The sequence below is a fragment of the Electrophorus electricus genome, chromosome 2, assembly GCF_041902795.1.
Source record: "Electrophorus electricus isolate QZ-2024a chromosome 2, ASM4190279v1, whole genome shotgun sequence".
NCBI lineage: Eukaryota > Metazoa > Chordata > Actinopteri > Gymnotiformes > Gymnotidae > Electrophorus > Electrophorus electricus.
Window position 1 is genome coordinate 31,195,315 of NC_137498.1, and position 16,169 is coordinate 31,211,483.

At 41.6% G+C, this 16,169-nt stretch overlaps 2 protein-coding genes across 4 annotated transcripts; one reads left to right on the forward strand and one right to left on the reverse strand.

Annotated features, from left to right (window-relative positions):
• The first annotated feature begins 60 nt into the window (after positions 1 to 60).
• Positions 61 to 2,040, forward strand: h3f3a (H3 histone, family 3A). Of its 2 annotated transcripts, none has more exons than XM_027005859.3 (4): positions 61 to 179; positions 1,211 to 1,351; positions 1,441 to 1,594; positions 1,692 to 2,040. In XM_027005859.3, the coding sequence occupies exons 2-4, from the start codon at positions 1,224 to 1,226 to the stop codon at positions 1,818 to 1,820; spliced, it is 411 nt and encodes a 136-aa protein (XP_026861660.1). In that variant the 5' UTR covers positions 61 to 179; positions 1,211 to 1,223; the 3' UTR covers positions 1,821 to 2,040. The 2 variants fall into 2 exon arrangements, with proteins under 2 accessions (XP_026861660.1, XP_081554985.1); XM_081698859.1 differs by lacking the exon at positions 61 to 179 and adding an exon at positions 536 to 747.
• A 3,639-nt stretch (positions 2,041 to 5,679) lies between these two features.
• gper1 (G protein-coupled estrogen receptor 1) lies at positions 5,680 to 9,552 on the reverse strand. 2 transcript variants are annotated; one of them, XM_081725093.1, is made up of 3 exons: positions 9,375 to 9,552; positions 8,438 to 8,504; positions 5,680 to 7,674 (listed from the first exon to the last, which is right to left on the reverse strand). In XM_081725093.1, the coding sequence occupies exon 3, from the start codon at positions 7,249 to 7,251 to the stop codon at positions 6,163 to 6,165; it is 1,089 nt and encodes a 362-aa protein (XP_081581219.1). In that variant the 5' UTR covers positions 7,252 to 7,674; positions 8,438 to 8,504; positions 9,375 to 9,552; the 3' UTR covers positions 5,680 to 6,162. The 2 variants fall into 2 exon arrangements, with proteins under 2 accessions (XP_081581219.1, XP_026860598.1); XM_027004797.3 differs by lacking the exon at positions 8,438 to 8,504.
• Positions 9,553 to 16,169: the final 6,617 nt, after the last annotated feature.

Genomic DNA, 16,169 nt, shown 5'->3' on the forward strand with positions numbered 1-16,169 from the left:
GTAGAATCCGTTGTATATGGGAGGAGACTCTGACGTCATGTGTCATAGTCTCCTCCCACTGTATAGGGGAGGAGCCTTCACGTCATGTGTTGCTGGTGAGTCTGAACGGTGTAACAGATATAAATAGTACCTGCACACCTCCGTTATTTTCAAACACTACTTGGACGTTCGTTGTGAAGGTAAAAATGGGATGTAGCTAGATAACTAACTGTAACTTGTGCATTATCACCGAAACGGTGATAAAGTATTGCAAAGCTTCTAAATGTTCGTTGAGAGAAATCGGGGTTCAGTTGGAAAACGGACAAAAAAAGATGCTCCGGTTCGTTCTGGTGTTATCTGCTAAGCTAAATTAACGTGACTGATTAGCTGCGTTAGCTATCTAATGAAGTATTTCAGTCGTGGGGCTTAATATGATGTGGTATATCGTTCTCTAGTCCTGTGTCGTTATGGATTTGATGGATTTAATATGATGGCCATCTTGTCAGTTGAGATAAATGACATTGTTATCCGCGTCGGTGGGTCTGCTGCTGTGCCCGCCATTTTGGACAATGAGTTTAACGAGATTAAACTGGACAGGGCATATGGCTGTACTGTTCTCCGTAGTTGGTTGGATGGATATGTAAACTAGTTAGCGGCTATTTGACCAGATAACCTGGCTGTCTGCCCCAGTAATTGTAGTTAACGCTAACCTAGCTAAATGGTTTTCGTAATGGAGCATCGTCATAAATGAAACGCTAGACTGTATATGTATGTATGTGTGTGTGTGTGTATATATATCTTTATTATTATTATTATTTATTTTGCTTTCATATCAAACTAGAGGTTGTGTTGGCTGTAGCATTCACCGGATACTATAAACGGGCGCCATTTTGTCTGCGGCAGTCTTTAGCTCCCTGATTCATGTAGTGTAGCTGGATAGCTGGCTCGGTTAACTTGCCATTCTGCTGTTTGTTCAGTTAAGAACAGCGTGGATTCCGTACTCAAGACTGGAGGGAGTAGGACCATCAAGGCAGTAGTTGGCTAACTAGCTAGTTAACTAACATAATGGAACTAACGATGGCAAATGACGAAGGGTTTTCCCACCGATCTAGCTGGCTGATTCTCGCCAGCTATTTAACTGGCCAAATTATTATACTGCGTCTTAACATTTTTATTGTAGACAAGTAGCTTTCCTTGTAGCGATAACCGCAGTCTTATTTTTGATTCCTAGCTTCTGAGAAAACATGGCTCGTACCAAGCAGACTGCGCGCAAATCAACTGGAGGGAAAGCTCCAAGAAAACAGCTGGCTACAAAGGCGGCGAGGAAAAGCGCGCCCTCTACTGGCGGCGTCAAGAAGCCTCATAGATACAGGTGAGTTTTTGCACATCGAAAACTACAAGGTTTGCGGTATGCGCTTAAATCGCAGTTTCTGGATTTTTCATGTTTTTGGTTCTCTGAAGGCCTGGAACTGTTGCTCTGAGAGAAATTCGTCGTTACCAAAAGTCAACGGAGCTGCTGATCCGCAAATTACCATTTCAGCGTCTGGTTAGAGAAATTGCACAAGATTTCAAGACCGACCTCAGGTTTCAGAGTGCAGCCATTGGTGCTCTCCAGGTATGTTCACCCAACTCAAATCTGCAGCCCTCCTCCGTGCACACAAAGTTTACATTGTATGCATTAGTTTGACTCAACTATAATTTAATCTCTACAGGAAGCAAGCGAAGCTTACCTTGTTGGACTGTTTGAAGACACAAATCTGTGTGCCATTCATGCCAAGAGAGTCACAATCATGCCGAAGGACATCCAGCTCGCAAGGCGAATTCGTGGGGAGCGAGCATAATTTTTAACCTTTCTTTATTTTAAACTTTTACACTCGCCAAGTGATGGATTTGAAAACTGGTATAATTTTATAATACATTCCCTACAGACTCAGGTTAAAGTGAAATGTGTATTTAGTTAGCAGTGCTCACTGTAGATTTAGTGTTAGTTTGCATGCTGAGAGAAATCTATTTATCTTTTTACACCATTCAGTGGGTTGTTAATAAAATTTAACTACCTCAGTCTGTCTACTTGGAATTATTTGGTTAGTGTTTGCTTATCCAACTACACAGGCATTGCTTCACCGTGACGCGTATTGAGGTGTTTGTTTCCAAACGCAGAGTAACATCTGCATAATCGGCTTTTGGTGGAATTTGCAGGGAGCAACTGATCAGAGGTTTTGGTTGTTGTACCTCTGGGGTGGGGTGCATGTGTCTTGCTCAGCTTGCTTTTTCTGATGGTTCAACATGCACTTTTTTGTGGTTAACAGGGTAGAAGTCTGTAATGAAAATGAGTCTAAAGTGTATTTGCGAAGCGCAGTTAACCACCTGTTTGTGGTGGGGTGGGTTTTTTTTTTTTGTTTGGTTTTTTTTTTTTTTATTATTCACTAGAGGTCAATTATATCAGCTGTAAACACATCACCTAAATCTAATTTAAAAATGCATGTTGCTCTGTTTTTATAGGCTTTTCTGTGTGCAATTTTAAGAATACATATCACTATCCTGACATGTCACTTTTGCTACTTGTCTAGTTCAGTAATGACACAGTAGGTTTGTTTCTAGTGCTTGTGGTCTGTGGTTTTCTTGCAGTCACTCCCTTCTCCTTGCCTGTGTCTGAAGCCTTATCCAATTTGCCTCTCTTTTTTCCAGTAAAGATTTTAATATGCAAATGTAATTGTGGACCAGATCCATTATTCAGACTTGATTTCCCTCTGAATGTACAGCTCCATCATTATGCATTAACGTGCACTCCATTAATTACCCTGGACATGGCTTCATTCTCTTGATGGTGTCAGTTGCCTGTGCCCTCTGTTAATCCTCTAATGTAAATGAAATCCAGGGCTTGGTCAGGTTTGCAGATCACTTTCAGAAGACATGATCTCAGCCTATATAACAAGGGTCAGCGATGCACAAATTAGGTGTGGGGTACAAATGCTGATGCTTGTCAGCTTACTGCTTGTACTAATTTTTATTTATTTTATTTTTTTTATAAATATGGTGCTTAGAATAAATGGGTAAGAGGGCTAGCTGAGGCCATAGGTGTGGGGGAGCGACAATTTGCCTCCATGAGAAACCAGTGCATATGTGCATGTGAACATTACCCGTGTCTTTTTTGTCTTAAGAACAGTCTTTTCAAAGCTTTTGATTTAACCACATCAGAAGAGAAGCAGTGCATATAAAAAAAAAAATGGAGGGAAATGTTGTGTACCAGTAGCCATGACGTCAGTCCTTCAACTCTGAACCTTTCCAATCTCAGCTGTATCTCCAGGCCTTCTGTCACACTCTTCTCACAGCCTTGGCCCTGCCTGCTCTCCTTTCTCTCTTGCTCTCTGTGTCCTCTGAGTCCATGTTTTGCCCTGTCTGTTTGTGCATACACATAATGAACATGTTCTATTTGCTAGACCTCGGGGAGGACGAAGGGGGGTTTGGGGTCCTGTCTGTCAGGGCACCCACTTGTTTGTTTATTTTAATTAATTTCAACTAACAAGCTCACTTAATTAGATAACTTAAATGGCTTCCTGTCCTGGTGCCAGCATCACTGCCCTTGACCATCCCCAGATGGTTGTCAGAGTACCCGTGGCTGCTACTGACCATCTCTCTGCAACAAGAGACCTATTTCTGAGCCTGTTGATACACAAATCCCATTGTCACTCCCAAAAGAGCTGGAGGGTTGTGATTTTACTTATACCTGAAGTTCATTTGAACAACTTTGTGTTTACTGTCTTTCATAAGCACTGTTCAGTGCTTGGATCCCATTTCCCAGGCCTCTTTCCATTATCACAGCTGGAAAAACAAGTGCTTCGTTGCCATTATTTTGTTTTTGGGTTGTTTGTTTTGTCTTCCCACAGTAGGCCAAACGTAGCCCACTGCTCTGTCCACAATCCCAGGATACAGTGCACTACTGCTGCCAAGCACGCTACATCAGCCACGGATTGGATTACATCCTCAATTAACATTCTTAGTGTAGGTAATTGTTACATTGTGTTGGAGCTTGTGAATGCACATAAAATGATTACGTTTGAAAACAGACGCAGTTCTGCAGCCAGGTAGGTGCGTAGTATTAAGAATATTACATAGGGTTCACAGACCAGAGCGGAGCCCCTTTCATGTGCAACAAGGTTTACCCACTATCTTTGCTTCACACACACACACATTCCACAGTGTAAGATGTATTTTTTTATTTGTATATTTTTTGCACCACAGCCCCATGCTCTGGGGTACTGACATTAACTCAGCAGTCCACTACTATGGTCTGGTGATCTGATCTTAATGACCTTTTATTTGTGATTGAAGCAGAATTTATGGGAAATTGACCACATGCATTGTTAAGAGCTGTCTGAAGTTTTTTTCTTGTGTACAAAACATTAGCAGCAGTAGCACTTGACCCTAATAACCGTTTGATTATTTGGGCGTGGAGTGGAGACTGATAGTGTGAAGTAGGATATCTCAGTGCCATCATCATTAAAGACATGTAAGGCACACCCCAGGGACTACTCACATCCTTATTTGCTTTCTTGGGCTGGTTTTCATGGGAAAGAATGCACTTAACATTACCACTATCTATGGCATCAACTTTGATGTCTTTTAGTGTATATTTGCTGAGAGGTGGAAAGACATTTTTCAGTTCTGGTATGACAGTGTCCATTCTAACTCCCAGGGATTCTCAAAATACAGCACAGTTTGACCGGTGCTTAAGTAGAGTATGACTTAAGCAGAGAAACTTGTGAATGATAGCATTGTGCCCATGTGTTGGATCCTGTGCACATAACCAGCAGAGTGGACATTTACTGAATCTAGTGAATATAAATTGAATGCTAAATCATGTGGACCTAGTGACTGTGCGGTAGTTTATATGCAGGGTTTATGTTCAGCATTGATTTACAGGTTCATATTGGTACATACAACATACAGCTGGAGACAGAATACTTCTGTTATCTTGATTGCCTGGATTCATGGGGATTACCAGACTTAACCAGTCACAGTAGTGCAACTGAAATAACCAGTGCCCTAGCTTATGGTGAAGAAAGCCTGGTGGAACAAGGTGATGTGAAGCCGCAGAGACACGGCTGTGATTATGCATCTAAATAAACACCGCCAATGGAGAACTACTAGATGGGTAACTGAAGTCTGAGCTAATGAGTTTACGCTGCCCTCTGTCTTCCGCATGCCACCTGCCCCCTGTCCCTACGCCTGGTAAACAGGAGCCAACACCTGGGGTTTGGATCGATAACACCTCTGCCTGATTGAGCTCTTATTCTTCTAATGCAGTTTGCTTTAATTCAGATTTAGCTGGAAATGTTGCTCATGTCAAATTAAGGTAGTCAGTGAACTTCAAATTAACTCATTTTAAACTTTTTGTTGTGGCTGTTGTTTACACACTAGGGAATGTGAAAGAAATAAAAAAAAAAGTGTTTGGGAATGAACATGTGAGACAATCTGGTACACAATAAAGACCAGGCCATGGGTTCTCCTGTTTAGTAGCTTGTTTCACATAGTCTAATTGAGCAAAAATAAAAAGTACAGAACAAAAGTAAGCCTAAGAAGCTCTCTGAAATGTCATACTCTAAGTCGTATATATATATATATATATATATATATATATATATATATATATATATATATATATATATATATATATATATATATATTATATAGGCCATGGGTCCTTTGATGTATTTCTTTATTTGTCCCCTTATCATGGGCTCACTGAACATAAATGCCCTGTAGTATAAAAGTCATTGCTTTGATACATTGTATGTTTTTTAATAACTATAAAGTTTACTTTTAGAAAAACAGGTCAGTCATTATCTCTTTGCAATTTAATCCATTATATCTACATCTTTGTAAAGCATCACCCTGAATACCCCTTGTTTCCAATTCACTGAGTATCAATTTCACTCTGTAATATATAAAACAAATACAGTGCTTCTGCTGTTGCTAACGCAAGTGGAACTGTGAACCTTTAAGTCAACCATGTCTCCACACTTGCTGTTGTTAGTCTGTTGTTTTAGATTAAGGTCAGCCTAAGTGGCTCTTTTAAAAATGAAGAGTGTCTGCTTGGTTCTTCTTAACATCTCATCAGAGAAGAACTTTAAGAAAGCAGTTTCAGAACTCATTTCTTCAGCTCTGGGATGGTGTTCGGTCCTACACCTTGGACTCCCCCCTGACTGGGATGTTGAGGTCCAGGGTGTGGTGGCAAAAACGATACACCACAGACCAGCCAGCCTTCTGCTTCACAAATAGACGCAACTTGTCTTGGAAAGTCTCTCCCAGGAAACTGTAGATGATGGGGTTCAGGCAGCTGTTGGAGAAGGCAGCCAGGTTGACGATGTGCCCGGTCAATGGATAGTTGTGCCACAGGGTGGCGCCACTGCGCTGCAAGGGGTCCGCAGTGCCCTGGAGCAGCTGGATGCTGATGAAGACATTCTCAGGCAGCCAGCAGATGAAGAACACCAGCACCACCACCACAATCATTCGCAGGGCCTTCTGTCGCCGTGGCCACAGGCCTCTGTGCTTCTGAGCCCGCATGAGGATACGTACGATCAGGGAATAACATAGGCCAATGATGGAGAAAGGCACCAGGAAACCGATGGTCACCTCCAGCCACTGGATCTCGAAGACATTAGCGAAGCAGAAGTGCACCTCGCCTGTGTGCTGTGCCTGCACAATGGTGAAGGGCAGCAGCGTGGCCAGGATGGAAGCCATCCAGATGAGGCTGCAGCTGAGGCGGGCATGTTGCATGGTGCGCAGCGGCCGACTGCTCATAGAGCTGGCCAACGCCATGTACCGGTCAAAGCTCATCCAGGTCAGGAAGAAGATGCTGCTGTACATATTGACCTGCAGGAACAGGGACATGAATGTGCACAGCACTGCGTAGTCGTAGTACTTCTCGTTCAGGTTGAAGACTTCAATGAGCGAGTCGGCTACTAAAATGAGGTCTGCCACAGCCAGGTTGATGAAGTAAAGGTCAGGGATGGTCATCTTCTCCCTGTGGTTCAAGTTAACCACTAAGATGAGGATGTTGCCGATAAAGCCGATGGGGAAGAGTAAGATAGTGTACAGGCAGGAGAGGAAAAGGCCAATCACATAAAATTCATACGTGTCCGAGTTCTCCTTTACATCTGTTGAGTTGTAATCAAGTGAATTGTTTAACTGCTCTGTGCTATTCCCATAAATCTGAATCAGGATGGTTGTCTGCTCTTCCATACTGGCGGAGTCTTGGGACTGAATCATATGTCACATGCACACCTACTACATACTGCATCTGAGTGTGTGCCCAGCTCAGCAGATCAGGAGGACCGCTCATTTAAGCCACGCGTCTCGTGTTCTCATAGTCAAACTTTATAAAGCATGTATTAAGAACAACGATACCATGATTCGATTGGCCACCTGGACTTGTGTGATCCATGGCATTGAGCGTGATGGTCTCTTTCTCTCTCTCTCTCTCTCTCTCTCTCTCTCTCTCTCTCTCTCTCTCTCTCTCTCTCTCTCTCTTTCTCTCTCTCTCTCTCTCTTTAAGGGTTGCACTTCTGCATTTCCTTTCGCACACTTTGTTCTTCACACATTTTAATCCCAGCACTGCCTTGACTCCTCCAGTTGATGAGCATGATTATTCACTTCGCGGCAGCCGATGACGCTATTACTGTGACACTTAATCTAGTGAGAAAGATAGAGGGAGGGAATGAGACAAAAAGAGTAAAAAGCATTTACAACTGAAAAAACTTTGTCGGGCATAAATGTACAATGTCTGACATCTCTGATGTGACCAAAATGCATAATTCATATATCTAATGTACACGCCTTTATTATAACATCTGTTATAGTATTAGCATCACAGTTTCTCAGCACTATATTCCACATATTGTATATAATTGTAGGTATCAGATTTATAGAGCATGTTTTTGACTTTGATAGTAATGTTTATTTTTGATTACTCAGTGAGGAGGTAAGTGGCTCAAAGGGAGATTAACATGCAAAGAAAGGACTTAAACAGATGCATTAAAGAGCTGTGTTGAAATCATGAGACAATCCTGACATAGTCAACAAACCTTCTGCCAATTGTTAAGTAAAACAACCAACATATATGAAAAGCATGCAAACAGACTTTCAAAAGTAGAGGAACACACACATGACAGACACAAACATATGCGGTCATATCCACTCAAAATAAATAGAGGTGAACACTAGTCAAGACAAAGCCCAGCACCAAGATAAGCTATAATTCTATTATGACAGCTCCAATAACATCTGTCTTTCTTAACATTTGAATGTATAAAAGTCTGAAAAAAGCATATCAAGCATTAACTGAATCCTGTCAGGTTTTGTTTACCTTTGCAATTGATTTGAATAATATTATCAAAGATGCAAAAGTATTACCCAATTAAAAATGATAATCAGGTGTAGCAGAATGAACCTCAACCTTTAGTGGATGATCAGAGCTCTCAGTCGCCTTCTTCCCTTCTAAGGAAACTGTTGAAATATTAATACTGTTCCCAAAAAACGCGCACACACACACACACACACACACACACACACTTTTACAGCTATAACTCACCAGCAAGACATGTCTGCGCTGAATTCTAATCAGACAAAAGACTGTGCCAACTCCAAAGAGGGGAAGAGTGCAAAGGCTTATAAAAGCACTCAGTGGAATGTACAGTTTGATCAGGAGTTAGGTATATCATACAGAATTCCACCTGGAGCAGCCGTAAATATTATAATCTTTCACAGCAAAGCTGAGTTCCGAGTGAAATCAGTGAATATTAGGTCAAAATGTGCTATCCGCTTCCCAAAATTTGCCTGCTTTACTTTTAGCTTTATGCAGATGGCTGGCAAAAATCCAAAATCACAGAGCATGTGAGCGATGGAAATTCTTTGATCAACTATATTGCAAGCCCTAAGAAGCACTGGTTTCTTCGACATGTGAATCTCCCACTCAGAGAGAAAAGTCAGTGATTCTCATAAATTCGTATGTGTACACAATGTCATGAATAATACTAAGATGCTATTTTTCTGTATTATTAGTGATAAACTCTCATGCCCCAGAAGATAACTGCATACTTTACTGTATATAAATCATCCACACACATGCTGTTCAGTCTTATCCTAGTGACTATATTTTAAAATTCACTGTCAAACACTTTGGAAAAGGGGATGTGTTCTTCTTGCCAAAGACTGATCATGTTGATTATAAAGTTTCTGATTTCCAAAGAATTTGAGCGCAGTGTTCAGGAATAGTCCCAGCTGAACTAATTTTCCACAGTCACTTCTCTATTCCCACTTTCCACTCCCTTCACTGAAGGAGTCCCCATACAATCTCACAATTTCATGCAATCCCACAGCCAGAACGCACTTACTTCCCAGGCAGATGGCTGGCACACAGCTGCTGCGGCGCTCCATCACGTCAGTCAGAGAGGTGGCAGAGCTTTGTAATCCCACAGTGATGAGCCTGCTGGCGCCCCCTACTGATAAGCACTGTGCAAGGATAATGTGTAAGCAGACACCACTTCGGAGAGAATCAGAGAAGTGTCCTACCATCAGCTCCCTGCTGGTGCTTACTACCCTGGTGAGATGGCCACCCCCCCAAATCCATCCCCCCCCCCTCCTCCCAAGGCTCCCCCACCATTCCCTCCTCCCTCCCTCACTACTCCACATGCTCTCAACAACACTGGAAGCAAGACAAACCCAGTGACCCAAGGAGGAGCAGGTGACCCAGAGCAGGTGACTGCAGACACACTGGCTTTTCGAGCGATATCAGGTACACTGCCCGGGCTCTGGGTGCCCCGAGGCGTGCTGTCAGGGACGTCCTTTCCCAGTTCTTAAAAGTCAAATCTCTTCTGAGAATGTACAGATCAGGAGCTTGAGGTTCGCATTCCTGAGAGCATCGTAGTGTTACGACTGCCATCATTATTAGAAAGACAGCTTAGAAAGGGAGAATCACTTTAGCATCTTACCTGCACATTTGAGAAACCAGACTGAGGAAAATGCCTCTTATACTGCACTAACTTGGACAAACATTACAGGACAATAAATCATGCCTGTTTTTTTTTTGTTTTTTTGTTTTTTTGTTTTGGAGAATATTAGATTTACAATTAATTTTCTGTGAACAGGAAAGCAAAGTATAAATTGATGACAAAGTGGAAATGCTTGCATTTTAAACATCTTTGACAATATGAAAGTTGTTTAAAAAATTATATTATGTAAACATTTCAAACACAATGTGTTTATCTTATTTTCAGTTCGCTGTGAATAGCTTTTGCAGCCATTAAGGAATTACTGCTTTTGATCGGAGAGCACACGAGAAAGGGAACTACCAAATGAGACTTGAATAAATGTCACTGATGCCTTTTACAAGATCACTTGGCATGGAGTTAAATTGCCATCAGCGAGGAACCTTGGACCATGACCGACTTAAATAAACAAATCCACATTTGAAGTGTAAAATTAAACTTCGTTTGGGTTCAGACCGAGCACTTGCGAAGACACTTTTTTGAAGAGACTAAAGATCTAACCATTCTGAAGAAGCATACCCACAATATAATTGGCGTATGCTAATATATTACAAATACATACGCCAAGTAAAATAATATTGAAATATGTAAGTATAAGTATAAATAAAATAGAATCGTAAATTTTAATCAGCTGTTTGGACAGAATATCCTCAAAGACCTAGAAGTGATCGCACCTTTTCTCAGACGGCGAGACCGCCAAGTCAAATTCTATTATACTCATAATTCGGTTTTCTGCGCAGAGATGGCTTCTGTTAACCTCACCGCACGTCCCGGCGCTTTCAAGAAGAGCTCCAGGGCCTTTTTCATCCATGTCTAACCACATTTCCAGAACGCGCTACACTGAACATGACGTTAGACGCAACACGGCGACTCATTCTGAGACATTTGGCCGCCGCAGACTTTAAGGGAGTGGACGGCATAAGACAATAATAATTCAGCAAAGAAATTATGCTTATTGAATACATATTCGGCATATAGTATATAAATTGTATAATGACGAATGAACGAAACAATATATAGCAACACACACACACACACACACACACACACACACACACAAACACAGAGAGAGAGAGAGAGAGAGAGAGCGTTTATAGAGCTAGCACTGGGCTTTTAATGCTATAGTACGCAAGCGGTGGATGAAGAAAATCAAGAAATTTCGCTCTGACAGTGAGTAGAGGCACTGGTTTTACAGATGGCCATCTGCTGGCTATTTTCCAAGTACCAATTCATTCTTTCACTCGCGTTTCCGCATCGGGTGTCTGTACCACCAACTTACCCTCACTGCACAACTGTTTACACAATTATGTCCATTGTAGACAACAGAAAAAGAAAAGGAAAAAAAAAAAAACAAGTTCTTTATTTAGTCATTAAAGGATCTATCATGTTATTAAGCTACTTTGGAATTATGAAAAGCGTTAATTACTAGGACTACCTGTCAGGATCAGATTCAGTTTTGAAAGACTTCGTGCATGTCAGAGAAAATCACAGATGCGTACAGGTAATGACGGAGTAGCGCTTCCCACATACTGTGCAAAGGCATACTTCAGAGAATCTCCGTGGCGATAGTGGTGGCTCAGTGATTAAGGAACCAGTACGGTTGGGCCTTTGAGCAAGGCTTTTAACCCTCATTTGCACTATTGTATTCAGTCATAATTGTAAGTCGATTTGGATTAAAGCGCCAGCTAAATTCCGTAAATGTATCTGTCTAAAACGCCAGTACTCCTTACTGATGCGTCAATGGCGCACCTAGGCCCCACATTGCGTACCTCTCTAAACAGACCTGCTGTAGGGACTAACGGACAACGCTAAATGTAATTGATTAATTTGTTAATGCCCAGAGCTGCTAATGTGTTAGATCCCACAGGACGCTACGTGCCTCACCAATCATGCATGCCCAAGCCGTCTTAGAGGCATCAGACTAAGGGAAGATAATTGTGTGTTGCCAGGTAGCATCTTGTTGAGGAAGCCGGGGCGCATCTTAATGGCATGCGCTTCAGTTCTAAGAACGTCACTGTCTCTGACCGCGAGGTACGCGGGTCCATATCATTCATTTATACAGCGGGCTGGATGTAGGGTTAACATAGCCTAACTAATATCATATTTGATTTGTTTCCGCTGTTCCACGTTCTTAACCGAATACATCAACCCAATCAAGAACACTAGAGACAGCATGCGTGATAATGAACAAAAAAACCAAACAGGACACCGTTTCCTAAGATCAGAGAAGGTCCAGTGTAATACTCGCTTTACCATTTAAACATGATCTTTGTTTTATGATGCTTTTAGGAAACCCTGCAGCCCAGATAATTTCCTTCACTCACGTCTTTGCTCCTTGAAGTTTAACGTAGGAAGTCGGACGTTGTCTTTGTATAATTCAAGAGGGTGGAACATTATTCTCTCAGTTAGTCATCGGGTTTCTTTTATATCTCTTAGGCAAATTTGCTGCCGTTTGCTGATATAGGTTGTGTGAATGCTTGACAAATTCAAGATCTCCGTCGGTCGCCATTTCGTTCTAGCACTACGATGTCAAATTGATTTGTCTCTTGTTTCTGTCACGTTTTTCCAACACATAATTATTTTTCAGTTATTCTGTTTAATTGCACATGAACAGTAGTATAACACCAGGTGTTGTGACATATAAAAGTGTAGATAAGGATATTCTCCACGAATCGCTCACAGACGTTACTGCCATCTGCAGCATAGTTGGACTTTTTGTTTGCTCTACTCTAAGCAAACCACTCCGGGCTCACCATCAATTTAACTACACAGTGTTTAAAGTGATAATTACGACAGTAGATTTCCATATCAAGAGCCTTGGAGACATATATATATATATATATATATATATATATATATATATATATATATATATATATATATATATATATATATATATATATATATATATATCAACAGTCAGGAGTTAGAAATAATGACTTTACCAGCATTTAAAAATCTTTGAACAATGTCAACAAAATGTAAATTCAATTAAGTAGAATATTTCCCATATTAAAATTTCAGTCATTTTACCACAAATAGCCCTGGCAAAATTGGGGAATTACTGTTAACACAGGAGAAGACTCAAATATACTCAACAGCGATGTCTTTTAAAAACTTTGAGTTATACAACCGACAATTAGGTGTTTCTTTGTACGTTTCTCAGTGTTTTAGAAGATTTTTTCATTTGTTTAAATTGATACGTGACATAACAGAGGATGGATTTGGAGAAACCATATAAGTAACTACAAAACAAAGGGTAAAGGTCACTGGTCCAGTCTGTGATATGATATGTCATTAAATGACTGCAGCTAGTGCACCTATTGGTGCACCTATTCATAGATATTGATCATAAAATAATCCAAACCCACTGTTACCCTTAAGACACTGTAACAATGTATGACAAATGATTAAGGCAAAAATCTTTAAGGTCAAGGCATTAAAGATCCCCCACTATGACTCCACTGCCAGGGCAGTGTCACAAGAGCCAGAAGAGAAGACGAGCACTGCAGAGAACGGAAAACACACAGGAAGCATTGCTGACACCAAGAGTAAAGGTCCTATGTCAACACACCTTCCATGGCCCTCCTCTCCCTCTCACAGCCACGGTGACATTGACTGAATCCAGAAGGCGTGTTTTACGGGAATCTGGGAGCAGTGTTGGCTTGGTTCTCAACTTTTAAAAAAATTACTGTTGAAAGAACAAACGCAGGCAACAAAGAGGCTTTCATCAGATATTACGTGAAATATCCACCGAAGATGTACATTTTGGGAAGAAAATCAACAGTGATGCACTAAACCTTCGAAATTTTTAACTCTCAAAGCAGCTGCAGTGCTTATTTTCTTCTTCGTTAATCAGATGGTTTGAGGGACAGATCCTCCAGTGAACGCCAGGTGGAGCCAGAGTAACACTTCTCTGAAATCCTGGCTGCCAAAATTCTGCAACCAGTGTACGTGAGCGAAAACGTTCACGCAGCTCTACTATGACGGGAATCTGGTCAGCACGGTATCCGATAGGCTGCTTCGACAGCAGTACTTTAGATCAGGCAAGGAAAACGCCATTTCCAGTGGATATGAGAAGAGAAACCCACTACGGAACCTTGTCTGAAGGGCTGACTTTGTCAGGGTCATGGATCACTGACACCAGATCAGTCGGTGCACCGTTTGTCAGGACAGCTCCCTGCACCTGTGTTCCCTGAGCTGCGGTGCGAGAGGATGAGGTTTATGTGTGTGTCTGCTTGTGTGGCAGTGGGGGTTGGGTGGGGTGGTTGTGGGGGCAGAAATGGGGCTATTACTAGACCCACCCAACACCCTACTGTCTTCTTGAAGCACAGCTGCTTATGTGATCTATGTGTTGAGCCAAAGAAAACTTTTAAGTGTGATATCCATCACTTCATTTATGAAAGCACTGCAGTTAATGACAATGGATGTTAAACATAGCATGGTTATTACTTCTGTATAAATATTATTTCCGCTATTAAAATATAAATACACACAGCAAGCTCAGTAGCATGAAATCAGACAATCAGCCATTCAGAAGAAAAGCTTTCCTCTGATGCGTTGCTGTGCTTAGATAAGTTCTGTCCTTGCCAGTAGGCTGCATAGTAATGATGTAAACGTAAATGTAATGTAATGTAATTTTTTTTTTATTATTATTTGGTTGATAGTGGTTGATGGTGGCTGTTAATAAAAGAAAGAATTTTCCTTATTAGATTAAGCATCCTCCACTCTAGTTTGAGTTCCTTGAGGATCTATATTCAGCCTTGAGATTGGATCAAGAACTGGATCACCAGTTCATGTTCATTCTTTTATAGAACAATGTTCTTTTGAGTCAGTCAACAAGCTGTTGAACGGTGTTTATTGGGCCCAGGTGTATTAGAAGCTGAGCAGAACAAAAGTGTGGACAAGCTCATTGTCCCTGAGGAATAAATTGAAAACATCTGTCTTAGAAGACATGATCATAGATATTTAGATCCCACTGGACAGTGCTGCTGGTATACTGTGGGCAGGCAGATAAACAGAAAAATGTTAAACCTAATCTCAGGCCTCCTGGGTGTATTTGATCCATTAGGAAGAAGTGGATGTACATAAAAGGAAGCTTTAAGACCTAATAGTGAGTGATTAATGTGATTTCATTGCCTGCATCTGTTCAAAACTGTGAGATGGAGAACAATGTTATTGCATGCATGGTGGTTCTGAGGTCTTTGGCTGCAGTCAACTGGACTGCTGGGAGACATTGTGTGTGGTGGAGAGGTGTGATGGATGCTCCTGGCCAGTGCTGCTTTACAGCTCAGAGACACACACACCCAAAAACCTTCATACCACCATAACACACACACACACACACACACACACACACACACACACACACACATCGCCACCACAGCCTCAGAGCAGGACTGCCTGGACACACTCCTTTTGCATGTTTTCCAGGCCTGGATCTGCTCGATAGCCTGCTGACATGGGGGCTTCCGTTGTCATTCCATTCCAAATCCTCCGGTACATACGCGAACTGGGAAAAAACTGCGTAGGTCTGATGACCCATGTGGGCGGAGGAATTGGGATCCAGCCATATGCTTGGGTCTGGATCTTTCCTACGTTTTGTCCATGTCGGGCTCAGGGAAGTTTGTTTTTGTGCACTGTCTGAAAAACCCAGCTGCTCTACTCGAGCGGAAAGTGCAGCTGAATATTTGGCTCCTGTTCCATTGTTCGTGGAGCAAGACGCATCATAAAAATAAAATAAAAAAGTGGGCAGATCATATTCTCGGTGTCTGAATCCAGGTCAAAAGCTCTGAGTGAAAATCTCTAAGATCTCCTATCTCATTGCCCTTGTGCAAGCGTCGCTGTGAGATTGGAAATCTCATAGGGTTTTTTTACTTTTTTGAGTCTGGTGAGGCGTTATGAGACCATTCTGTGTTGAAGAAAATCGGATGTTTTGGAAAGGATTGGTGGTCTGGCCTTGATTGACTCCGGACTGGTAACAGGAATCTTTGTCCTCATTTTGTTCAGAGATCTTTGGGTAAGCCAGCTTAAACAGTGCAAACTTTAAATGACCTACCAAATGTACCCACTGCAATGGTGGTCTTGTCTTCCAGATCCATCAGCTCTCCAGCTTTCTTCAGCAACTTTGATAGCTCATTT

Excerpts from the sequence above, each read along its gene's own strand:
- h3f3a (XM_027005859.3), top strand. The coding sequence starts at position 1,224 with ATGGCTCGTACCAAGCAGACTGCGCGCAAATCAACTGGAGGGAAAGCT. Across the intron at positions 1,352-1,440 it reads AAGAAGCCTCATAGATACAG|GCCTGGAACTGTTGCTCTGA; the intron begins GTGAGTTTTTGC and ends GGTTCTCTGAAG. Across the intron at positions 1,595-1,691 it reads CAGCCATTGGTGCTCTCCAG|GAAGCAAGCGAAGCTTACCT; the intron begins GTATGTTCACCC and ends TAATCTCTACAG.
- gper1 (XM_027004797.3), bottom strand. The coding sequence starts at position 7,251 with ATGATTCAGTCCCAAGACTCCGCCAGTATGGAAGAGCAGACAACCATC.